This window comes from Psittacula echo, assembly GCF_963264785.1.
Source record: "Psittacula echo genome assembly, chromosome: 2".
Lineage (NCBI taxonomy): Eukaryota > Metazoa > Chordata > Aves > Psittaciformes > Psittacidae > Psittacula > Psittacula echo.
Genome location: NC_137737.1, coordinates 149,605,643 through 149,630,966, shown reverse-complemented (window position 1 = coordinate 149,630,966; position 25,324 = coordinate 149,605,643). Strand labels below are relative to the sequence as shown.

The 25,324-nt window shown below is 43.5% G+C and overlaps 1 protein-coding gene across 8 annotated transcripts in view; it reads left to right on the top strand.

Moving 5' to 3' along the window:
- The window catches only part of MTSS1 (MTSS I-BAR domain containing 1), a gene marked incomplete at its 5' end in the record, with an annotated part of 124,924 nt that extends 99,600 nt beyond the window's left edge, over positions 1–25,324 (top strand). Inside the window, 8 exons of one of the 8 annotated variants that reach the window (XM_080611495.1) lie at positions 6,211–6,368; positions 7,631–7,738; positions 8,495–8,592; positions 10,620–10,827; positions 19,567–19,761; positions 21,751–21,915; positions 22,539–22,701; positions 24,129–25,324. In XM_080611495.1, the coding sequence (XP_080467621.1) occupies positions 6,211–6,368; positions 7,631–7,738; positions 8,495–8,592; positions 10,620–10,827; positions 19,567–19,761; positions 21,751–21,915; positions 22,539–22,701; positions 24,129–24,826 (1,793 nt within the window). In that variant the 3' untranslated portion in view covers positions 24,827–25,324. Of the gene's footprint in view, positions 1–6,210; positions 6,369–7,630; positions 7,739–8,494; positions 8,593–10,616; positions 10,828–18,438; positions 18,559–19,566; positions 19,762–21,750; positions 21,916–22,538; positions 22,702–24,128 lie in introns of all 8 variants that reach the window. The other 7 variants (XM_080611498.1, XM_080611496.1, XM_080611494.1 and 4 more) reach the window with 7 other exon arrangements.

The following is a 25,324-nucleotide window of genomic DNA, read 5'->3' as shown; positions in this document are numbered from 1 at the left end:
TTCAAGTACTTTGCACTGTTTCTATACTTGGCACATGCCCGGTCTGGAGTGGCAGGCTGGGGAGGGAGGATCCTTTCTCCACCGGGAGATGACCTTGTTCCTCTAAAGCGGTCAAGTGTGGCATAATGACTGAAGTGAGAGCCAGGACTCACTGTAGGGTCGGTGTGATACAGCTCAGAAGGAGGGAAGCTAATGAGAAAATTACCCTTATCTGTTGCAGGGGAAAAATCCTGTGTGGATGAGGCCATGGTCCCTGAGGGGTTTTTGATGTTTTTTCTTATTTCCCTCCGTAAGCTTGTAATGTAAGCTCCACTTCAGTGAATTCAGTGAAAACATTTTGCAAAATCCATGGCTGGAGTTATTTCTTTGGTTTATTTTCATTCCTGGAGCTTTGAATGCCTCTTGATAGTTCCCTCTTTTTGCCAGCAAGCCGGGTTTATTGCACAACATTTTATATGAAGTTTTTAAATTAAAACCTACATATCATGGTTAATCTGTTTGATGTTCTTCCACATTGCTTCAGCAATTAGCTTTTCATTTAATTAACAATCTATTAATGTAATTGCAGCAGAGAACATCAAAAAGCACTGTGGTTTCTAGTGCAGCACCCACCTAGAGTTTTGTTAAGTCCAAGTTCCCTCTCCCTGCGAGGGGATGAGCCTTGTGCCACTTCATGAGCTTCAGCAGAGTTTGACAGTTAGCTGTGTTGTGCACTTTCTCTGAAGCACGGGTTAGCATGTTCTCACCTAGGGATCTGCCAGCTAGACTAAGTTCCTAAACGGCTTTAAGACTCTTAAAATAAAACTGTATGGTAAATAACCAGGAGTTTAACTTGCAACAGCCCTTCAGGAAGCAAAGGTAACGCCTTTGTCTTTATCGGCAATGGAAGAAGTCTAAATAGTCTAGTGCGAACCGCTCGGTCTCTTGTCTTGGCGCTGATGATAATGTCTGCACTCCAGGAATGCTGGAATACCAGTTTGACTTTTTTTGTTTTCCTTTCTGTGTCAATTTTGTGTCCTGCAATTTCTCACCATGCGCACCTGCCTGACAGCTGAGGCTCTGGGTAAGTCTGTGCCATGCTGTAACCCTGGTGGCTGGTTTATTGTAGCCCTTGCTGTGGCCTCTTTATGGTGTCTGGTCTCAACTAACTGCCTAGACTTTAATTTCTACTTAAACTACTAAAATATCACTTAATGAACAAACCGTTGTTTATTTTCTTTTGGCATCAAATTGGAACGCTGTAAAAGAAGAAAATCAGTATTGTAGATAAACCTCTGGTATATTTTAGAAGGGGATTAACATGGACTGATAAGTCATGTCATAGTTGGGAGAGAACTTAAATGGAATAGACACGTCATCAAGGTGATGTTCAAATAACTGAATATCTTATTAATAATTAATATGACTTTTAAAGTCTAGAGCTTAAAGTCCTTAGTGTTGTTCTTTGTAAACTTGTGATCTGAGTCCCCCTTTCTCTGCAAATCGCATGCACTTTTCTTAACCAATAGGTAAGAAACCACTATATTTAACTGCGTGCTGGGGAAGGGGAGGAAATCAGCATCACAGTTGTCTCCTGCCTGATCCCATCTCAAATCTGTTTAAACTGGAATGCTGTTCAAGTTGTATTGCAGATTTAAAGTAGCTGCCTTGCGATTTTTTGCAAGTGAAACGTGTTGTTTCTGAGTTTGAGAAAAATGACCACACCTCCCCTTGTAAGTGTGATGATGTAGGTGTTGCCCTTTGGAGAAGCCTGGATTGATGAGATAAATTGACTGTAACCCTGGCTGAGGCATGTCAGTGAGGCTTCTGGAGCTGGGTACCCTGGTGCCTGCTGCTTGTCCCCTTTGTGTTTTTCCTGGTTTGTAATTCAGACTGGAAGTTCCCTTTGGTAACTTGGAACTTTTCTTTTAAGGGACAACTTAGATCTCCAGTGGCCACCAGAAAGACTCAGATTTGGTGGCTGAAGGGGTCTGCACTTAACCCCAGCAATGAGGTTTTCCACTTTTTCCCACCTATTGGTGGCAAAATTCTTCCATTCTCAGCTTAGATCTATATTAGTTTATTTATTGGCTTCACTGTGCAGGACTTAGAGTGATTGTTCATCCTGGCAGGTATGCTCTTGCAAAGAAGCTGATTTGGGGATGAATGACTTTGGTTTGTATGAGTAAAAGTGTACTCAGCATTGTCTCATACACTGTAAATTTTGCTAGTCTGGGTAAAATGTCCAGTATTGATTATTCAGATTCTGTGCAGATACCTAAAAAAGTGCTAGGGAGCATTCTGTAAGTGAGAATGTGGAAAATGTCACCATTGTTTGCTGCAGTAATAATGAATCACCAATATTTTACTTTGTCAATAACAGCATTAACTTGAGCAGTCAGACTTGCACTGACAGCGTTTAAAAATCACTGTTCTCCTTTCCTGTTGCTGACAGCTTTGCTAGTTCAAGTTGTCTTATAAAATACAGGCATGAAATTGGGTTTAAAATCAGATCTACCTTTTCCTTTCTCCCTAATACATTTCATTTACTAAAGTTCTTTTTCAACAGTGGTTATTTAAGAAGCTATGTGAGGCTTTCAGCCAGGATTCACACAGAACACTCTAAACCTGAGGCTCTAATGCATGCCAGTCCCTTAAAGCACTTGTACATCATGGTAATGATGTGAAGCACATCCTCCGAAGGTAGCATATGAAGGCTGTCCTTGGAGTTGCAGTGGATTCATGTTAATACTAACGAGAAGCAGTTCAGCCCTCTGCAGTTCATTAGCTATTTCTTGCCTGTGTCAGTCCACAAGTCCCTGGGCTGTTGGAGGAGTCAGTCCACAACTTCTGGTATTGCATTTCTGCTCCTCTCTGCAACACCAGAGCTCCAGTTTGGGAAAGGCTGGGTTTGGATTTCTCCTTGGTTTTCAGATTCTTGACTCGTTCTTCTAAGTGCAAGTGGGCATGTTCTGCAAAACCATCCCTCCATCACATTCATGACTGGCTGGCTGCAGACCAGAGGGCTGTGACTACATTTGATGCTGTTGACCATTGCTAATGCTGATTGCTTTGGTGGGTCATTCAGACCTGTCTGCAGCTGGGGTAGGAGTGTCCTTCCTGGTGTACTTCTGCAGCTGGCCTGTGATAAGACTGATCTGAAACTATTTTCTTTCATTTTAGATAGTTGTGTTGGTTTGAAACACTTCCGAACCAGTAACATAAAGGCCAGAGAACGTGAGCTGGAGAGAATCATCAAATGCTGATGTTCCTTATGAGAGTGTGCTTCATGTCCACAGCAAAACTAGTGCAATCATTTGTCAGGGATGTCATAGACAAGTGACCTCCTCGTAATTGAAAGAGGAAAAGAATTACATTGCTCTCTAGTGGTCAGTGTTCCCTTCTGAGATGAGCAGTGGATTCAAACTGGAAGAGTCACAAGGTAGATGAGGAGCAGAGGTGATGGGCAGTTCACCCTCACATCCTCACTGTCCTCTGGGTGCAGGAGTGCTGTCAAGGGGATATGCTCTGCCTTGCTTAGCAAAGGAAACTGGTTAAACTGTGCAGAAATCTTGTCCTTCAAATTACCAAGCTGAGTGCCATGGAAGGCAACTGGTGATTCAGGCAGTGAGAAGAGTTAACACCCAATTTCAAAAGACTTGCTAGAATGACATCTGCATTTTGGAGCTTTCAAAGGATGTTAATAAAGCTTTCCTGCTAAAAGATGAGTTGCAAGGAGACATCAGGAGACAGCTGTATTCATGCAGTGTAAACATCTGACTTCAGAGCCTCATCTGAATGATTCACCTAAGCTTGTTTCCTGCTCTGAGTTACACCCCAGACAGCTTGTGTGTTTCCACTGACTATAGGACTATATAGGTTGTATAGCATAAAGCCAGGTCTGCACATCCTTTGCAGAGGATGTTGGAGCAATGCAGTTTTACACACACTTTTGCCAGAGGTTTAAAATATGCAGATAAACATTATCCTGATACCTGTTGGATTGAGTAACACAGGTACAAATGAGGTTCATTTTTCTCCCATGTTTTGGGTGCTCTTTTTGCTCTGGTCCAAGATGTGGTGCTCTGAGGTCCACATAAGTCATCAAAATTCACTATAATTAAACTCACTTTATCAGTGGAGTCCAGTTGCTAAGTGTGTGTCTTCTCACTGCGTAGGTGAATGCATTTAGCAAGGATTTACTGTGTTATGTGCATGATCATATGGTGGAGCAGCTGAACGTTTACAGCAGTTCTCTAGAGCTGAACTAATGAGTATGTGATTTAGTTAGCAACTAATATATTCTGCATTTGGTACACTCATGGTAGTGAGCCAGTATCTACTTTGAACAACAGATTATTTTGCCTGTTGTAATTTCCAGGCAGCTCCCTAAATAAGGGGTCTGAGCAATAACATAGGTCTCAGATTCATAAGGAATTTAAAAGAACAATCCCAGAGAAGAGTAGAATGTGTAATTGCTGCATCTAATAGCAAAGAAGAATACGGGGAAGAGCCTGAAATGTACAGAAGAGTCTTCAAGCAGAAAGGCCCAGTTTGTCTTCTAAGGATGACAGACGAGAAGGCACAGGACCTTCAGGGGGTTATCCAGGACTCTTCTGTAACTCATTTCTGGCAGATGCTACTTTTGAGAGAGGAAGCCGGTGACTGCAGCTTTGGAGTCCATTTCTGTTAAAGCTGTTTACTTCCACAACAGTTTCATGGCCACAATACACCAGTCGTCCTGACCTATAGGATCAGACACTGGGTGTTTTGCTGACAGTTTGGTACCCAGGTAGATTTAGCAGTGGCTGTGCCTGTGTTGCACTGCATGTGATTCATCACAGAGCTCTGCTTGTGGGTGTCTGTGCAGTTTTATCTGGACTCTGTCTAACTCTGTACAGAGAAGATTTGTGTGTCTCCAGTCTGTAATGTCACTAAACCCGTGTGATTCTCTTTGCTTCTATCACTGCTGTCTTTCCTGCAGCTCTGGCTGTGTTTCAGTGCAGGGGAGCTGATGACTTTACCTTGCTCTGGAGTATTGAAGAAGTACATATGGTAATAAGGCAAAGGTTTCATAACCCTGACCTTGAGTCATCTGCATTGTGTACTGCACACATCAAGAGACCTTTTTCTTCCTCTTGCTCACAGCTTTAAATCCTCCATGCAGAAAGGTTATTGTCCGTAAAAACTGATTTTGGGTAGCTGCTTGTAACTGACCCACCATTTTCCAATATTAACTTCCTGGTGTTCAGTAACAGTGTCATGGATGTGTACCTAGATACTCAATTTGCATGTGATGGTGTTTCTGGGAGATTTGAGTCAGATTTACACAACTTGAGGTGCTTTAAAATATTTAGGGGTGCACAAAAACATCTTGCAACTGTGACTTTGGCTCAGTAGCACTAAAGCTGAGCAGTAGCTCTTCATTCCTAGAGGAGTAAATTTTTTGGCATGATGCAGAGTAAGCAGTTCATGCAGAATAAGGTACTTAACCATCGCGGAAGGTTTTGGTGTTATGAGTTGGCTAAGTTAAGAGAGTGAAGCTTTTTGATTGCAAAACATTGGAAGTTTTTTCATTGTTTTCTTTTTTGTTTCCATAGACAAATACTGGACATTAATGTGTGTTTGAGATGCTGATAAGTGTTTTTTGTTGTGTACCTCGGAACAAAGAAAACTGGTTTAGCAGTTGCTTCTGTAGAGTACTTGAATCCAGTGATCCACTGACCAGTAACACGTCCATAATACCATCTCATATAGGAGATCCATGCACTCATTTAGTGACCCTGCAAAGTTGTCATTAGGACCTTGCTAATGACAAATAAAGTAGGTAGTTTTACTTCCTTAAAGTAGGAAGGACAAGGGAATATTACCTGCAGTTAGTGATTAATGCTTTCCCTGTTAGCAAGATGTTGATTTTCAGCAGGGATGGTGTGAAAGGTTCCTACAGCTAACACTTTCAGAAAATCCTTATGTGAAATGCTGGTTTTGGCTTGTTGAACCCTTTTGAATTGATCTGGATTTATATTCTGGGTAAGAGGAGAAAAAAATGGCATGAAATGCCTGATCTAGTTGGGGAAGAACCCACATACTAATTTGAAAGAAGGGAAAATGCTGTCTGACACTTGCATTGCAAAAGCGCAATCCAGCAGCATTGCTGGCTGAAAATGAGGTTTCCTCTGTGGAGATGCACAGTTTTGACAAAATGTACTCTTGATTGTTTCCTCCGTACAGGACGGGGTGACATTCAGCCCCAGCTGGACAGTGCTTTACAAGATGTCAATGATAAGTACCTACTGCTTGAAGAAACCGAGAAGCAAGCTGTCAGAAAAGCTCTGATCGAGGAGCGTGGTCGATTCTGTGCTTTCATTTCCATGCTGCGCCCTGTGATAGTAAGAGCTCTCTATTTTAAGTCAGTATGATTCACAAATTAGATAAATGGCCAAAAGCCTCTAAAAAGAGTATCTCTTTACATCTTAAGAGTACATTTTTAGAGCCAAAATTCAACCTGCATCTCTGCCTAGAAAGTGGCAAGAGTCAGGACCTTTCTTTTAGGCATTCGGAGTAATTCAGGGATGGAAGACACCGAATTCTTTCAGGATGAATAATGGGGGGGCAGCGGGCACAAAGATGTAAGTGGGCCTGAGTTCCTTACGCATCCCAACCTGAGACATTGCTAATGCAGTTTTTCCACTGCTTTTTTCCGTAACATCCCACTTTAATATAAATCTTCCTTACCCCTACTCCAGTCCTAGGACTGATAAATGTTTCAAGACCTCCCCTGTGTATATAAGGTAACGTTAGCTGACAGATTGCGGGCTGCTTCCTTGCATGTTTCTGGTAGCTCTTTTCCTCCTACATGACAGCTTTTTCAGTTCATTGAAAAGGTTTGGGTATATTGTCATCATCTGAGGTTGTCTGAAGCCCAGTGATGAATTGTTGATGGCTTTGTGCAAGCATGATGCATTCTGAAAGGTCTCCAGCGTACCAGGAAAATGTTCCGAATGCCTGTTTACAAAGAGCACTAGTCTCAACATAAAACCATGCTTAGAGAAGTAGGGAGGTGATGGCTAAGCAGGAGGATGTGAATTCCAGACTCTGAGAACCTGGATGAAATCACCATGGTAGCTAAGGTATTACCATGGTAATTTACAGTGCAGGAATCATCTGAGTTAGCTGTTGAGGTGCTTTGAGCCAGAATGAATCATAGATGTATTAATGCTCTGTACCTGTGTAGTTCCTTTATCTCAAAGTTTCCAAAAACTAGCAAATGAGTGTAGTCCCTGTTTATGTTCAAGGTTAAAATCCTTAGGGCATATTAGTGAGCGTACATGGAAGAGTTAAATCTTCCAAAGGCAGCAGAAATGACATTCTCTTTTTTGAAGATGTCATAAAAAGAAGACTGAGATTTATTTATCTCATTGATGAGAGAAACGATTTCTGGGCCTCAGAACTGACAGCAATCTCATAGTAGTTATTACACTCTTAATATTTTCAGTCTTCTTTCATAAGAAACAGTTACTTAATGGGCAAAGAAAAAGCTCTGCTGGGCATTCCTACAGTTACTGGCAAAAAGAATAAGGTCCTGTATTGTGTTATGGGTGTGATGTTTAAAAGCAAGGCTGTGATTAGCCTTGCTCTTTTGTCTTTCAAGGAAGAAGAAATATCAATGCTAGGAGAAATAACCCATTTACAAACCATATCAGATGACCTGAAAAGTCTCACCATGGATCCGCACAAGTTGCCATCTTCAAGTGAACAGGTTAGTTGTTGTTAAAACAGTTTTGTTTGTACCAGTTTTCTGTCTGTGTCACGAGGAATATTGACGACTGGCACTTAGTGCCTTAACGTTATGTTTTGTAGATGCTTCACTGCAGCAAGGTCATTTTTAACAACAGATTTAAAAAAAATAGGTTTTGAAATGCTAACTGAGCACTCCTGAAGTATTTGGTGAGACCACTGTGAAGAGGTAGCAGTGACACTTTGACATATATGAAGATGCCCAGTTTCTGCTGAGAGTACATGAGGAAGGAGTGTCACCTCCTCACCTTAGATTTCAGCATCCTTGTCTTTATGTGGTTGCAAGATTGCTGGGATTAGATAGCTTGATGGCGTGTGAAGGAGGGAAGCTCTGCTGTGCTTGAATATTGGATCCTTGATTAATTTTTTAACATGCAACAGTTTTTAAACCCTAAGGCTGTAATGTTTTGTAACAAAACAAAAGAGCATGCATAAAATGAATCTCCAGTTTACTCTTCAAAGATGTTTCCATTCAAATCTGAGCTTTCCGTCTCTGATAGCAGCCCTAATGTTGAAGTATGGTAGCTCCTGAAAAGCTAAGGATGAAGCTGACTCTCCTGAGTAACATACACAGTGTAATACTGGAAGAACACTGAGACTGGGTCAGTTGGCACTGAAAGGTTGTTTTGGTGATGAATGTTGTATGACAAGCAGATGCTTTCTGTTAATGGGGGGGGAAAATTCCACGTCCTTGATGCTATTGATTATCTTTCATCAGGTAATTTTAGATTTGAAAGGTTCTGATTACAGCTGGTCTTATCAGACTCCTCCATCCTCTCCCAGTACTACCATGTCCAGAAAATCTAGTGTTTGCAGGTAAGTAGATGGTAATATTTAATGTTAACCTGTTTGGGGACAAAGGGAGGCAAGTTCAGACTGTGGTACGGATTTATATGCATACTTAAATCTTAAATATTGACTCTTAATGAAATCAACCCCTCATGGTCTTTATCCATGTAAGTGTGTGACTGGGAGTATTAAAAAAGGTGGGCATGACTGAACAACTTTTGAACTCAAGGCAACTTGAAGATGCTTTTGATTCAGTTCTCTTGAATCCATTTCAGATCAAAGAGCAGACTGTACTGATCTAAGCTCTGAAATTGTTCATTCAGAATTTCCTTTTCTGTTTTTCATGTGATGACCTTTTAGATTATCCTAAGTAGCTGTTACTGATCAGTTAAACTGTTTGAAAAGGAAAAAACATCCTTGGCAATTGCCCTATCAGTCTGGTAGATGGAAATGCTTTTTTGATACAAGTTTTTTTGACTGTTTAATGCTGTCTAATGCTGTCCTGGAATATGTTGAAACACTGGATTCTGTCTATGCTTTCTCTGTAAAAAACTGTTTTCTCTCATAAAACAGTTTATTAGCATGTTGCCCCCATACCCTGGTGTCTACATTTACTCTTTCCTTTTACTGAAAAGGAAGATATCCTACTGTGTATTCTGCTCAACACCTTTCTAGCTGCTCTCAAATGATTACCTTTTAGTTTGCTTTATGAATAATGTACTACAGGTTCCCTGTGTATGAGCAAAGTTACCTATAGCATGTCAGAGCAAGTGAACATGACTTCTCCTATGTGCCTACTTGTCTCTGCATGCAGATATATATAAAAAAAACTTCAGTACTTTTATATATATATATGTGAAAACATGCATATTTAGAGCAATGAGCACAGGCTTAAAGATGCAATATCCTGAAGCTGTAAAAGAAAATGGCAAAAAACCCCAACAAAAACTCCATCATCTGTTCCTAATCAACCTCATCTTCTTATGTGGTAAAACCTGTATGACAACAGACTGTTGTGTATGGGTAAAATAAGGCAGATCTCCTCTTCCCCTGCTCCAAACTGAGTTGGATGTCTTCTGTGTACATGGCATTTGTGAACAGGAGGTGCAGTCCTCACCTATGTATCCTTCAGAGCCATCCCTTCAGCTAGTCAGTGGGCTCCTGTCAGCAAAAGTAGGAAGCTGCCTTCAGATTGATGCATCCTGCTAGTCCTCCTCAGCCACCCCAGCAGGAAGCTTCAGAGGCTCCCACGTTGCTGGCATGGCCTTGCTGTCATTCATGGATATTAGAGATTAAAAATCAATCTTTTTGTTTGAAAACTCAAGTATTTTTATGGATATTCATTGGAGTTTTAATTCTCTGACCATCTTACTAATTTAAACTACATACCCAGAAATTTGACTTCGCTCAAGTGTCCCATCACATGGTTTTTATCTGGTAGGAAGCCTTTATGTGAGGATAACTTATTCCAGGTACTCTGAAGCATGAGGTTTTGGTGCTGCTTTCAAAAGTCTCACAGGTTGGCCTGCTGACTGACTAGGCTAACTAGGTTAGACTGACTGCAGTGGCATGCCTAGAGGCAGATTTCTGGATGCCTTTGGACCCCTTGCTAGAGATCCCATTGAAAATTTGGGCCATGGTGCAAGAGCAGCAAAGTGTAAGTTGGGAATAGGAGAGAGCCATCAGCAGAGGGTTTTGTGCAAGTGCTGACCAAATGCTAGAGGGCATGTAGTGATCCATCCCTTCATCCCTAACCTGACTTTGAACTCTTGAGTGGTTACAGAATTCAGTTGGAGTAAAACTGAAGGTAAAATGCCATTTTCTCTCTAGTCCCAAGGGATACTGCAGCTGCTTATGGTTCTTTACTGATATATATGTGCATATATATATATTTAAATTTAATTTGTCAACATTTTTTCTTTTCCGGTTTATGCTGCCTGTTGCTAGAGACATGTGGAATGTTAATTGTACTGTATATGGGTCTCTCCCCACCCCGCCCTTGTGTCTTTTCCTCTCCCCTTTCCTTTCTTTGTTCCTTTTGTCTCTCACAGCAGTCTGAACAGCGTTAACAGTAGTGATTCCCGGTCCAGTGGCTCGCACTCGCACTCACCTAGTTCACACTATCGCTATCGCAGCTCCAATCTGCCTCAGCAGGCACCCATGAGGCTGTCCAGTGTGTCCTCCCATGATTCTGGATTCATGTCCCAGGATGCTTTCCAGTCCAAATCGCCATCCCCCATGCCACCAGAAGCACCTAACCAGGTACGTGCAAGCATGAGAACAAAAACCTGAGCGTGAGCTGGCCTCTCTAACTTGGCTCACCTTTCACAGAAGGATCTGGTGTGGTTTTGGGGTACCTTGGAGTCAGGTGAAACACTGAGGGTAAGGCTGGTCTCACTGCGCTTCATCCATCTGAAAGTTGGGCTTCTAGCTGGAGTGATTTATGCTGCTTTTGCAGTATCCCTGAAGAAAGGGATAAGTTGCTCTCAAGGAATTTGGTTTTCACTCTGGCTCTGAAGGGAGCCTAGATGCCTAACTTTCAGATACAGACAGATGAGAAAGAGCAAGAAGTCCCACCTTACACGAGGCAATAATATTCACTTGACCCACTGAGGTTGCCAGTTAATATCCTGCACAGATTGCAAGTTGTTGATACCTGGTGGCTGTTTGCTGTTTAATGGACAGATATCAGAGCCAGAACAGCCTTCTGACAGCCTTAGTATTCACACTAGTGGCTTCAGCATCAGACAGACTACTTTTACCCTCCCCTGCAAAGAGCCTGGAATAATCAGAATGCCATTAACGGTATCATATGAAGTTGGTTTTGCAGCTTTTTATGACATCCCATTCTGTGGATGGGGCTGCTCTTTTTGATTCTCAGCTGAGCACCTTGCAGAAATAAGGTTTCTGCATGAATATTAGAGGTATTTTTAATTCTTCATGGAACTCATCAGAAGTGTTTGCACAGTCATATATGATAAGATCCTGAACACAGTCAAACTAAAAGGATTTCACTACAAATACAAGCAAAACTTTTCCAAAGCATTTTTTGGTCTGCAGGAGGAAGTTGCTGCTCTAGTTACTCATGGCATCATTCCTACACAAACTAGGTGGCCACCTGCAGGCAGAGGCTGCTGTGCCTCCATGGCACATATCCTCCAGCACAGGAATTCTCTTTTCTATTTTGGGTGTTTTTTATCAAATCACACTGCAACTGCAGTGATGAGATGGCTGAGCTGCCATCTCACATTAAAAAATCCCATCATAGATGTCAGTTGCAAAACTGAGGTAGAGTTAATATCCTGTTGATGAGTACCGCTCATTTTAGTACACCCTGAGGTCACTGGAGAAGATTGTCCTTTACTTTAATAAATGTAGTTTGCTCCTTTTCCTATGCGGGGGAGTTGATGGTTTTAATCCTTCCAGTCAGCAAGGAGCCAACAATTTCAGTGTCAGTGGTTACCAAGTGTAACCTGTACACTGAAGCTGCTCCTGCACCACCTTAGACAGCACATAGACCCTTACTTTTGCAGAACATTTAGTAAGTGACATTTAGTGACATTTTTAGGGTATCATCCAGAACACCACAGGTTCATTTAAGCATGGAACATGTTCTCAAGGGAAGCTCAACAGTTTAATATATTTACCTCTTTCATTTTGATAGAAATACTTTCTTTTCAAATGAATGCCTCTTCTGCACTGTCCCCAGTCTGGACATCACCATTTTTTATAGATGACATCCTGAAGAACTTTGTGCACACTACTAAAACAAATGTTTTGTTTAGATTGGCTATGGCTAACCTAAGTGAAATGCAAAAAAGTAAATGAACAATAATAAAGTAAACTGCAGTAGTAACAAGGTAAGGAGGTTGGCTTTTAAGATACATCCATCCGTTATACATGCTAGCATCATCTCTGGTTCTCATAGTATCCACTGCACCTGCATAAAAGGGCAGTAATCTACATGATGATGCTGTGTTTGCAGATGAGGATGTAACTTTGCAATTGCCCTTAGCATGGAAAAAACCCAATACCTCTCTTTGCAAGTTCCCCTGTTAAACAGGGGAGAGAACTTAGGCTGGTGTCAGCTGGCAGAACATTCTGTAAGTTGATGGGAACCATGCTGATTGGCACCAGCTAAGTTTATATGCTTTCACTTCACTTTAGAAACCATCCATAAAGTTGCAAACTGATCCAAGCATCACTTGAGCTATTAATGAGCTGTAGGAGGCTGCAGCAGTATGGCGTTGACAAGTATAGTGTGTTGGTATAACAAATAGGTATGTGCTCTGTATGTCTCTAGGTCTGTTTACCTTTATGCAGAGGAAAAGGTAACAGATCATTGCCTGGCCGCTTCATCTTTGCTTAAGTGTCTTGCTTTGTATGTTCAGCACTAAGTAAATTGTGTGTGTTGTGCTGACAGATAATTGTGATTGTGAGCTTACTGAGAAGCTGTTCAATTTACAGCGTTATTCCATGTTGTGTGTCTCTAACCAACTGACAGATCTTCCTTGTGGTACTGTGCTTTTGAGGCTCGGTGCTGGGTGGGGAGGAGCAGCAATCTCAGTTGCTCTGTTTAAAACACTGATGTCATTGTTTCTAGTAGTGACACTGGGAAAGCAGAAAAGCAAGCTCTGAAATCAACAAAGGAAATTAAAAGCTGTGTATCTTGCGCAGGTGGACGCTCTGCTGATGTTTGCTAGCTACGTGCTGTGGCATCTCCTGGGGCAACAAAGCTGATTTTCTTTTAATAATGGATTTAAATTAAAAAGTGGACGAGGGCTACGTAAAATTCCCATATTATGGGAATGAGAATATATGAATTATGTGAAGCTTTTATTCTCTCACCTGCATTTTAGACAAGCATCACTGGAAATTAATCACAGACTGGGGCAACGGCTGTCTCAAACAAGGAATAATTTATATATTATGTAAAGGAATAATAAAATAGAGATTTAAACAAGATAAAGATTATACCAGAGGAGAGGAGACAGGCAAAATGAAGACTGCTATTTCAACCCATAGCTGCTAAGCAGTAAGTCTTCACAGTTATCACACTCTGCATAGAAGATATGGAAAAAGCAGTTACAAAACCAGACTCTGCCCTTACACTGGTTTAGAACAATTGCTTTTCTTCAGTGCGGCTGTTAACATCACTGGGAGTAAAAGTGTTGGCTTGTAACAGACAGGTATACATGTGGAAACGTCACTGTAAAGTGCTTTAGTCTTAAGCAAATACATTTGGGTATAGCTGAAAAGCATCGCAGGTCTCTTCTTCAGAGCAGTTTCTCTGAATGCTAGATGTGAGCTCAGCCATGGCCAGCACTGCCCAAGGCATGTACTGACACCAGAGACCCGCTGCTGGGAGCACAGAGTAGCTGTCTCTGGTTGAACACTGAACGTGGCTGGTGCTGCTAAACCCACACGTTGCCCTATGTAGGAGACAAACTGAGGTCTAGGAGTATCTGTGATGAAGTAATGTGGTAGTAGCACAGTTATATTTGAGGATAATAATACAAGGATCAGTGGACTTGGAGTGCAGACACACTGAGGGAAGTAATTATACAGCTGGATTTTAGAGGCTGCTTATAACTTCATGGGGATGAAGGCAAGGGGAGAGATGGAAGCAGATGAAGAGAAGAAACCTGTTGATGTGCTGTCAAACAGCTGAGGACTAAGTCTTTATTAGAATATTCTGGAAATCACTTTCTCTAAACAGTGAAGTAGAAGGAAGCTAAATGTGAACTTGCTTCTGCATGTACAGCAAGCTGGATGTTCTGCATGTTCCAGCAAGCTGGAAAGATACTGCTTTTGAGAAGACCCCATTGCTTTTCAATAGCTTGAGGTTAGAATAGGGGAAATACATTGTTACAGCTGTTTTCCATGTAAATTAAGAACTGCTTCCAAATCAGACCTTAAAAACAAAACCAAAACCAAACCCTGAAATGAATCTGTAAATAATCCTTGGTATTTGTTTCTCCCAAACTTCCTTTTTTAAGTTCAGTTTCCCAACAGTTTGTCCCTGACTAGAAAAAAGAGGGCAGCAGAGACACGTTCCTGGAAGTGAGGTAAATTGAGGTGGTGACTTTGAGTCACTACCCAGAGGTTTTTAAAAGGTAACTGAGATGTCTTCCATTGACTGTAGAGAGACATTGGACCAAGCTCTTCATTAGGATTTGGTCTCTTAAGAGAGCCCAGGGAGCTCTGTTCAGTAGCTGAGGAAGGGAAGGGGTTAAGTAACACTGTATTTGAATGGAAAACATAGCAGGCAAAGGATGCAAGTAATCCAAGATAACAGAGGTCCTTATATAGGTTAGTAGGACAACAGATGGAAAATATAATCATACATTCCAGTAGCCCAAAATACAGCTTTTTTTTTCCTATCCTTACTGGAATTCATGCATACCACACCAAGCAGTGGGACACTGCCCAAGAACAAGCCTTGGCACAATGTCTGAGAGACAGATGCCAAGCTACACATGTACAACATGCATTTGAGGAACTGGTTATTGCTGGGCAGAGCACAGTTTTGGCTTTCTCCTGATACTGTTAACTTCAAGCCTTTTCTCAGAAGAGCTGGTTTGAGTGCAGAGCAGAACCACCATTACTGCAGCGGTGGGGACAAAAACCTCCTATGGTTAAAATAGCTGAAAAGGAAGAATTAATTTTAAAAATTATTCAAACGAAGCCATCATTTTAAAAAGGAAACAACAAAAATAAGTTGCAAACATCCAGGAGTCAAAGTTCTCACTCTGTGAGATGTGGAGTAGAAACTGCTCTGGCCAGTGTTTGCCTGTGCGTGTCTCCAGGAGTGCCTGTGCCAGTGCACCTAGAACAGGCACTCAGACATTTGGAGTCTTTTTGCCCAAGCAATGACTGTGCAGTTTCTGGTTTGAGCCCCTCATGTACTTTCTGCTAAGAAATGAAGGGTGGTCTGTGCTTCCCACAGCCGGCTCCATTCATTCCAGACTGTTTCTGCCATCTGATCCAGGCAGACTTTGACCTGCTGTCACTCGTGTTTTCTTTACACCTTTCCTTCAGGAGTTCAGCATTCTCTGCCTCCTTCTCCATCATTTCTCACTGTTGTAATCCTTTTTTAGGAAGACCTTCCTTGCGCCATCCAAGTTTCTCAAGACAAGGAGACCCTGTTTCCCTACCACCACTTCTTGCACTTTCTTCAGCTATCCAGATGTTCTCTCCATGACATCTTGATTCACCTTGGTCTAGCTTTGCCTGCTGAAAATGGCCAAGCTGAGTTCATGGGAGAGTCCTGTCTTCCATCTTTTTTGTCACCTTGGAGTCATTTTATTGCAAAAATAAGTTCACCACTTCCAGGCTTTTTTCCCCAGATACCAAATAAATGGAACAATTCTTTGCATCTTCAGAATGTGCATTTTTGGCCTTTTCCCATCTATTTGCTGCATGCAGCTTTATTGCTAATAAACCTCATTTATGACCCATTTCTACCATTACTTGACATACTCTCCTGAAGTTTCTGGCCTGTAAAAAGGAATAGTCTATCAGATGTGAACTCCAAATTCTCACTTGTCATCACTGGGGCATCTGCAGAACACGAGGTGACATGATGCCATGTGTGGAACTCAGACCCTTCTCTGTGTGCCCTGCTACGTGCAGAGTGTGCAGACCCAGGAGGGCCTTTCAGGCCATAAATAGGACGTTTCATAAAGCATTTTCTGTAATTACATTTTTCTTTCCTTTTGTTTTTTCCATGGCCCCAGTGTAACACTAGTGCGAGTGTTCTCAGGGGGCTTCTCAAACAGTTTCTTTTGCTGAGCTGCCTGGAATGTCAGGCAGAACTCTGGAGTTCCAGTGCAAAAGCTAATATTCCATAATGTATTTTTCTCTAAGGATAGAAGAAATAGGCTCATTTCCGTTTAGGGTACAGTAATTGGGTCTGATGGCAGAGTCAACTGCAGCTCATGTTTGTCAGTATTCCTATTTTTAGAGGTTTTCTCCTGTAAAAGGAGTTGCATTAAATCAAGAATGAGACAAATTCAACAAAACGTCATTGGGTAACCCCACTGCATACTTGTCACTTCTCTCCTTAACAGCTCTGTCATTTGTTGTAGTTTCTTCTGATCTTCTGGTACACCTCAGCTCTTCCTGCACTTGGAATACTTGCCTGCACTTGCCTTGTTAGCTGAGCTTACTTGTACCCTAAACACATTTGACAGGTCACCTGCAGATCTGACCTCACATCAGTGTAAGATGGGATATGTGTTGTTTCTGTAAAATAATCCATCATGTTATATCTTTTTAGCAGCCTTTGCAAAGTTTCACTTAAGCCCGCAGTTTGCTAATAAGCTCAAGATGCTGATACTGTATTGCCTTCTCAACAGCCCCCGGAGTCTTCACTAGAATCCTTATGGCGATGATGTTCTGTCTTGGGATACCTACATCTCTTTTTACCTAGGCGATTAGCTATACACTCCTGATGCATGGCTTTTGGTGAGCAGGGAGACAGCTTCTGGGTGTTAGCAGTAATTGCCTCTCTACAGTGCCTCTTATCCAGCTCTTTATTGCAGACTCACCCCAAGATCTCATGTAAGGTTAACTGATGGAATTTTATTTCAGATGAGATTTCCCTTCCTCTTCAAGTGCCATTCCTTGAGAACTGAGGCTTTGCAACAGAAACTTGATACAAGAGCACATTCTCTCTGCTGTCCAAAAATAAAATGCCAGGGATATGTTTAGATAGACTTGCTTCACAGGTCTTGGACTTCCAAAGGATAAATTAGCCTTGCTAGTGTTGAATTTCCTGGCAGTGAATAGAGCTCTGTACTGCCCTGACAACTTTGCTAATATACTTGACCATTTCTGAGCACTTGGTGGGACCTGCATGCACACCCCAACTGAGGGGCTGCCAGGGGAGATGTGTAAGAGCATTGAAGTTGGTAAAACAGTCCATGTGGCTATTCATCTCGGCCTGCCTGTAGGTGAATTAGATGCTGTTATAGAGGTCTTACAGCAGCAAATGTACCTAAAGGCATGCACTGAAAACTGGAAGAAAAATTACTAGCTAGAAGCTAGGTGTTTGAGGTGTTTGATGGACACTGTCCTGCATTTTCCTTCCCTCTCCATCCAAGCCCCTGCTGTCACTGCTGTTAAGAGAAGGCAGGTGGCAAGCACATGCCAACACTTAGGCACTCAGCAGAGTACCTGTAACCTTCATCTTGGCTGCTGGGCAGAAAAGTTTGAGTCAATGTGCTTTTGGTGTATGCATACTACCCACAGAGGGACATGCATACAGATAACGCACTATGGAAACCTCCAGTTTGGGTAAGTATCACTTCTTTCTCTGTTCCATAATATTTGAACTCAGATGAGTTTTTCACAAGCACTTTTGCAGATCAGAATATCCGAGAACTTGTGAATGTAAGTGCCGTTTGCTGCTCCATGTTGGAAATCTAAACTTTGTGTCTTTGAGGTACTGATGATCTGCTTTTCTGTATAAATCAGTTGTCTCAGTATATTGCATGGTTGGACCATAGGTGCCTTCAGCTCCCTCAGCTTCTTGCTCTGAGACAGCTAACACAATTGAGACGCTGAAATTGTAATGGGGAGTTGAGATTGCTGCCTCAATTCCCTCATTCTCAAGCAGCGTGGCAAGTTCTCGCATTAAGCAAATGGCTTGTTTTGTTTCTCATAGATTTCCTGAACATTAGCAATGGTTTTGAGCAGTTTCTAATTGATTTTAAAAGCCTAACCCTTTGCTTCTCTCATCCTTCCCTCTCTCCTGTGTGTCTCTGTGTATGTGCTTTTTGTCTTTTTGGTTTTGTTTGTGTTGGTTTTTTTCCTTTTTGGTGGCTTGTGTCTCCCTCCCCTGCCTTGCGGTGCTGTTTTACGCTGCAGAATTCGTCCAGCTCTGCCTCTTCAGAAGCCTCTGAAACCTGCCAGTCAGTGAGCGAGTGCAGTTCCCCCACCTCAGTCAGCTCAGGCTCCACCATGGGGGCTTGGGCCTCCACAGATAAGGTGAAAAACTTCATCTCAAAGACATACAAACCTACCAGGTCGTTATCCAAACCCAGCAATGTGTGGACAAATAAAGTGCATGGAGCGCAGCCAGGATTTCTCTCTGTGAAGATGAGAATAGGAACTGTTGCACACTCCCTTGGACATGAAATCTGATTGAATAAACCACAGTGGTGCTTGCCTATAAATTAGCTGCTGGGGGTAAGCTACAAATTGGGCATTTTACAGAGGTAATTTTCTAAGAAAAGCTTATTTCTTCACCTTTTCTACTCAAAGAGACTGTGGAACTCTGCCCAAACTCAGCTGGCTGCCTAACAAAGGGCATCCTGCCCAGGTTTTACTATTTGCGGCTTCTCCCCTCTCTCCCATTAGGTAGCATTTGAGCAATTGAGGTTTGGTTTTGACCAAAACAAAAAGGAAAACAAAAGAATAGGTTGGAATAAATTCCACGGGATACACTTTGAATGAGGGGAGGAAGTGATAGCAGTCTCCATTCTCATCTGGAAAATCCTTGCTGTTGGTTTCCTCTTTTTTCCTTCCATGTCATTACACAGCCAGCGCATATCGTGTTTGAAGGCTCTATGCTTTTCCTCTCTGTCCAGCTACGTAGAACAAATGCCAGCAATGCAAATGCCTCCAGTATTGGGAATACTTTGTTTCTGTATTCTACGTCTGCAGTCTGCAGGGTACCTAAATTGCAAAGGTTTTTTCTGTGTGCTGCTTTCATGGACAGAAGGCAAAGCTGCTCAGCCTGGAGACAGTGCCTGCTAGATTGATATCTGAAATTTGTTACACCACATAACAATTTTCAAGCAATCTCACTTCTGTACCAAGCATTGTGTCGATTTCCTGTTGTTTATGTGCAGCAAAGCTAAGCTTTTCCTTTCTTTTGTTTTATGATGCAGAAGTTTCCTCCCTCGAGCCATCAGTCACAGTGTATTTTCATATTCATTCTGTTTATATTAAGTTCTCTGATTTTGTTTTTTTTTGTATTTGTTTCGTTTCCAGTTGTCTAATGGGTTTTATCACTGTAGTTTATCAAGTGACCCATCCGTAGCTTCAGTTGGTGCAGGTCCTTTCCCTCATTTCCCGCCTGTCTCCCGCGCGTGGACTCGGGCTCCCTCAGCCCTCCTTCCAGACTACGCTCATTATTACACCATTGGGCCAGGCATGTTACCATCATCTAAGATCCCTAGCTGGAAGGTTTGTGTTCCTTTTGTTGTGGCAGTCCTCACCTCCTCATCCCAACAGCGTGCACACGGCAGTAGTTGCTTCCTTTTGATCCATGTAATTACTCGTTGATTTGCTCTGTTTAATGTCACTCTGAATGGGCACTGCATGGTGATAATCAGAGAGCTAATATCTGGTAGGGGGTGTTTCTCAGTGACCTTGGCTGTTCTGGCACTGCCTGAAACATGTTAAAGCTGACAACGCAAAGGTAGGAAGGAATAGTTTAACTCTGGAACAAAGCACTCTGGGCTCTATTCAGCAAGAAAAGAGCTTGTTTAGCACCATCAAAGCACTCACTTGAGCAGGGAAGTGCAGACTCAGCATCCAGTTGGCTTAGTGAAACCCTGTGTGGAAGGATGTGCTCTTCTCACTGTGCTAGCCATAGGCAGGTATCCTCTTGCAGACCTAACTGGAGTGGTTTGAGAAGGTGGTCATCACCAGCTGAACTTAGGTGGTGACTGAAGCTGTCCCAGCTTCACTGCACGGACTGAATGTGCTCACCCAGCTTGTTCTGCTCCCACCAAAACAGAGTGCAGTAACTTCTTCCACTTGCTCCACTGGATCTGCAGGGATCTTCCTTGCCATTAAAATGTCTCTGGTCTGCCAGAGCCTTGACTCTTGTCCCTGCCAGTCAGTTCCCCTCTGCCCCAGAGTAAGTCTGTTGCCCTTAATCTTCACACGACTGATGAGCAGTCGATGCTGGCTGCACAGGTCTTAGGTGCCTGTGGATGGTTATATGATATTGCACATGCACCATGGGACCTTCCTTATACATGTAAATAGAGGTACCTTGTTAAGGATCCCCCTGATCTTCTCTCCAGCGGCTGCAGACTGTTGAGACATACACACAGCATGGCCACAGTGGCCCTGGGGCTTCAGGGTCACCAGTTGTGTCTATGCTAGAAGCACTTCGCCAGTGTATTTCACAGCAAAACACTTAGAGCAGAGACACAGCTGTGAAGGCAAAGCAGGGCTTCATATCTGTTAACAAAACCAGAATGCCTGTCTGCACAGGGGCTTCTGTCAGTGCAGCTGCCTTGACTTGCCATACCTTGGACTGAGACACATGCCAGTACATATCTGCAGCGTGGTCTTAGCCCATTATCAATTACTTATCAGAAGGCTGTGCAGAGGCTGCCCAGCTGCTGCCAGCGCTGGGTGTGTGGCCCATTCTCACACACAGGTTCTTTTATTTTTAAAGCACCCCTTGTCTTGGTGAAGGAAAACTCTAAGGATCAGGCTTGCCCCTGCAGCAGTTTGTATGTGGGAGCTGCTGCTTAGCAGTGGTTCTGCCTCCCAGCACATTCACTGATCAGTCCTGCTCTTGTGTGGTTTCTGGACACCCTCAGGACTATGCTTAATAGAGCCCTGAGTGAGCCTGGCCCTCGTGGCCTGAGGAGTTTCTGTTTCAAATTTGGCAGCAGTAGCTCAGTGAGGTCTTTCTTCAGTACAGATCTCTATTACAAACTAGATTTCAGGTAGGAAGTAAACTGAGCGATTGCTCAGAGGAGCTTGCTCTTCTGATGTGCATCAAAAACGTGTTCTAGCCTAATTTTTCAGAGTTGAAGATGTGCCTAACAGCATGTGATATAGAATTTGTGTCCCTCTAGGACAGTTACACCACTGATTGGACATAGATGTATATTTTCTGCTGTGTGCCAGTGATTTTTGCATTTGAATTTCTGAAAATACAGGCTTTAACACAATGGAATTTCATTTAGCGAAAACTGAAGTGCGAAAGTGTTAAATATCTTCATGTAAGAACACCTAGAATAGGAAATAATAAAGGGGATAGGTTTGCTAAGTGAATATCCTCACAGTTAATTTGTTTCTGGCCTTATTCAGAAAGGCATATCCAGTTTGATACGTAACCTGTTGCATTAGAACTGCCCTTGTTCATAGTTTGTGTGTAATTAAAGCAGTTGCTGATGTAGGCTATCACTAACAAGCACATTTCCTTAGGACTGGGCCAAGCCAGGCCCATATGATCAACCGATGGTGAACACGTTGCAGCGTCGCAAGGAGAAGCGGGAGCCAGATGTCAATGGAGGAGCTCCGAGCGGACCCCCTGTGCCCCCGGAGGAGGCCCAGAGACCCCGGAGCATGACGGTGTCGGCTGCCACAAGGGTGACGCTCTGGTTTCAGATACACTCTTTGGTGCAGAGGAGGTGGATGTGCTGCCTCCTAATACTTCTTGATGTGGAATGACAGCACAAGGGGGATGGCTTTAAACTAGAAGAGGGTGCATTTAGATTAGCTATTAGGAAGAAATTCTTTACCATGAGGGTGGTGAGGCACTGGCACAGGGTGCCCAGAGAAGCTGTGGCTGTCCCATCCCTGGCAGTGTTCAAGGCCAGATGAGGCGGGGCTTGGAACAACCTGCTCTAGTGGAAGGTGTCCCTGCCCATGGCAGGGGGTTGGAACTGGATGGTTTTGAAGGTCCCTTCCAACACAAACCATTCTGTGATTCTATGTTGGCATGTGTTTTATCTGGCCAGCGATACTGGTGAGGTTTTGGTGTGGTCAGTGGAAGTCACAAAGGCATGAGAGAATGTGCCGTTGGGTGCTGGCATTCGTAGAACAACAGTATCCAAAGAAGTTCATACTTCTAAGCCCTAGTAAGTGTGTGGACGCAGTCCTGTTGGGTTGTGCTGGTGACAAGCTCTGCTTAGGGAGGAGAGACAGCTGAAAGTTGTAAAGACTAACTCATCCTTCTAGACAAAACGAGTCTCTTCCCTGTGTGTAACCAGCAGGGTGAGGAGATGGAGGCCTGCGAGGAGCTGGCGCTCGCTCTGACGAGAGGGCTGCAGCTGGACACCCAGAGGAGCAGCCGGGATTCCCTGCAGTGCTCTAGCGGCTACAGCACCCAGACAACAACTCCGTGCTGTTCAGAGGACACGATCCCATCCCAAGGTATGAAATCTATCCAAGAGATGTTCTCTTTCAGAGCATTCCCAGCCTGCCCATCATACACTCACCCTGCAGTGCCAAGGAGCTGGATTCCAGCAGCTGGCGCTCACTGGGTCACTGTCTGGGGAGAAGGGCGAATATTGGTGCTGTGAGGTTTTTCCATGTTGGAATGCAGCCTGGATTTATTAACTAAATAGAAACCTGGATTGCTGCATAGTGCACTGAATGATCATATTTTCTTGTGCATTACTAAAATGAGCTTTAGCTTAAGGATGCCAGTATTTTAAAGAAGATGCTGGAATTACATTTTGTGGTTTAAGTGGAATGACACTGGTATTGCATCCTTCTTGTGGTAGTAGTGTCCTTTCTGGCTATTGTCTTAGCAAATACGCACTCATGAGCTTTGCTTTCTTCTTCCATCAGTGCTCTGAATCTGCTCTCGGTTTCCCTTTGTGACCTTTTATTTCCTACCTAAGCAGAAATATTATATTTGGAAAAGGAATCCATTGGAGACCTTAACTCGGGCATACCTGGGGAGCTGCAGTAAGGTGTTGGGGTTTGTACCCTGGTTCAGAACCAGCAGCAGGCTGAGAGGTACCAAGTTTGGTGTTTGGGGTTCAGCAACCACCTTGTTTGCTCAGCTGAGGTCGGTGGTGCTGTGCAGCCACAAGAGGCAGTGGGGCTTGTAGGGGGCCCAGCTTGGCTCAGCAGTTGCATGGAAAGGAAGGAACCCGATGCAGTTACTAAAGCTGAGGCTGAGTTTTCAGAGCTGACAGCTGGGATTTACCTTGATTGCAAAATAAGCAGATTTGCTGCTGAAATCGTTAGTACACAGTCCCCTGAGCCACACAGTGCCCAGCCTACAGTACACTTCTTAGTCACTGACTGGTTTAAGTGTTTGTATCTACAAGTGGTAGCATATGGCTTGTAGAATGCTGGGTTTGGTATCACAGTTTTGCAAACAAATATTGAGTATTTGCTACTTAATTAGTTCTAGAGATGGCACTGAGTGGTGCAGTTCTTGTTCTCTGTCACAAGAGATGTGGGCACCCTGCAGCCTCCGGGTCACCCTGCTGCAGTGCCTGCCTTCAGCTACACCGTCAGAGAATCCTGGTCACAGTATCTCAGGCTTCCTTCCTCCTAAAGGTGGAACCTCTCTTTATTGCTGTTGGCCTCCAGGCTTTTTTGGTGTATATACTTTTTTGGTTATACACACCTCAGACTTACTGACACCCCATCCCTGGCAGTGTTCAAGGCCAGGTTGACAGGGCTTTGAACAACCTGGTCTAGTGGAAGGTGTCCCTGTCCATGGCAGAGGGGGTTGGAACTGGATGATCTTTAAGGTCCCTTCCAACCCAAACCATTCTCTGGTTCTGTGATGACTGAGCTGTCTTCTGCAGCTTGTTCCTAACCGTGTCTTTTGGCATCAGTTTCAGATTATGATTATTTCTCTGTGAGTGGTGACCAGGAGGCAGAACAACAAGAGTTTGACAAATCCTCCACCATCCCAAGAAACAGCGACATTAGCCAGTCCTATCGCAGAATGTTTCAAACCAAGCGTCCTGCTTCCACCGCAGGTCTGCCCACCACACTTGGACCGGTCATCGTCACCCCTGGCGTCGCCACCATCAGACGGACCCCTTCCACCAAGCCTTCGGTCAGACGCGGCACCATCGGGGGAGGGCCCATCCCGATCAAGACCCCAGTGATTCCTGTCAAAACACCGACCGTCCCCGATATCCCAGGGGGGCTGCCCGGCGCCCTCACTGGGACAGAAGAGTGTCCTGAGCAAAGCCCTGAGTCTCCGGCAGCAGGAGACAGTGGGCAGGGTGTCACCAGCATGCCCTCATCCTCATGGAGCGGACAAGCATCCGTCAACCCTCCGCCGTCCAGCCAGAAACTGAGCGGTGCTGACGAGCAGAGGCAAGCGGCTCCCGAGGGAGAGGGTGAGGAAAGCGACCGGGATGGTGCTGGTGCCCTGATGCCTGCGGGGCAGCCGGAGCTCGATCCCGGAGAGCTGAGTCCCGGGGATGTCCCGCAAGGGGAGGATATGCTGAACGCCATTCGGCGCGGCGTCAAGCTGAAGAAGACCACCACGAACGATCGCTCGGCACCTCGTATTTCCTAGGAGCGGCGAAGCTGCCAGAGTACTAAAGCCACTGAGAAGGAACTGTGAGGAAAGTTAATTTGTCTCTATCCATTCCAATCTGTAATCAATGAGTTTTTTAAGATACTCGGTAACAAGACAAGTCTGCAAGTACTCTAGAGGAGAAAACAAGGTGAAAGAGAGTAGTAAGACATAATCTTCAGTGGTGTTTTAATTTGTAAATATCAACGATTTTGTTTCTGCTTTTGTTTTTTTTTTGGTCTAAGTTACACTTTTGATTTTTTCTGAAGGTGCCAAATCCCATTGACCTTTTTTATAACTCTTTGTAAAGTTTTAAATCATAGGAGAAACAAAAACAGTGTCGAGTAGTTAAACTTCAGCAAAGGGATTTCATGACAATTTGGCTTTTGTGCAAGCTTTTGTAGAGCGCCTTGTGATTAGTGAGGTTGAAAAAGAACAAACCAAGGGGACTTACTCTAAAGTTTAAGCCGTAAGGAACAGATCGTCATTGAAGTATTA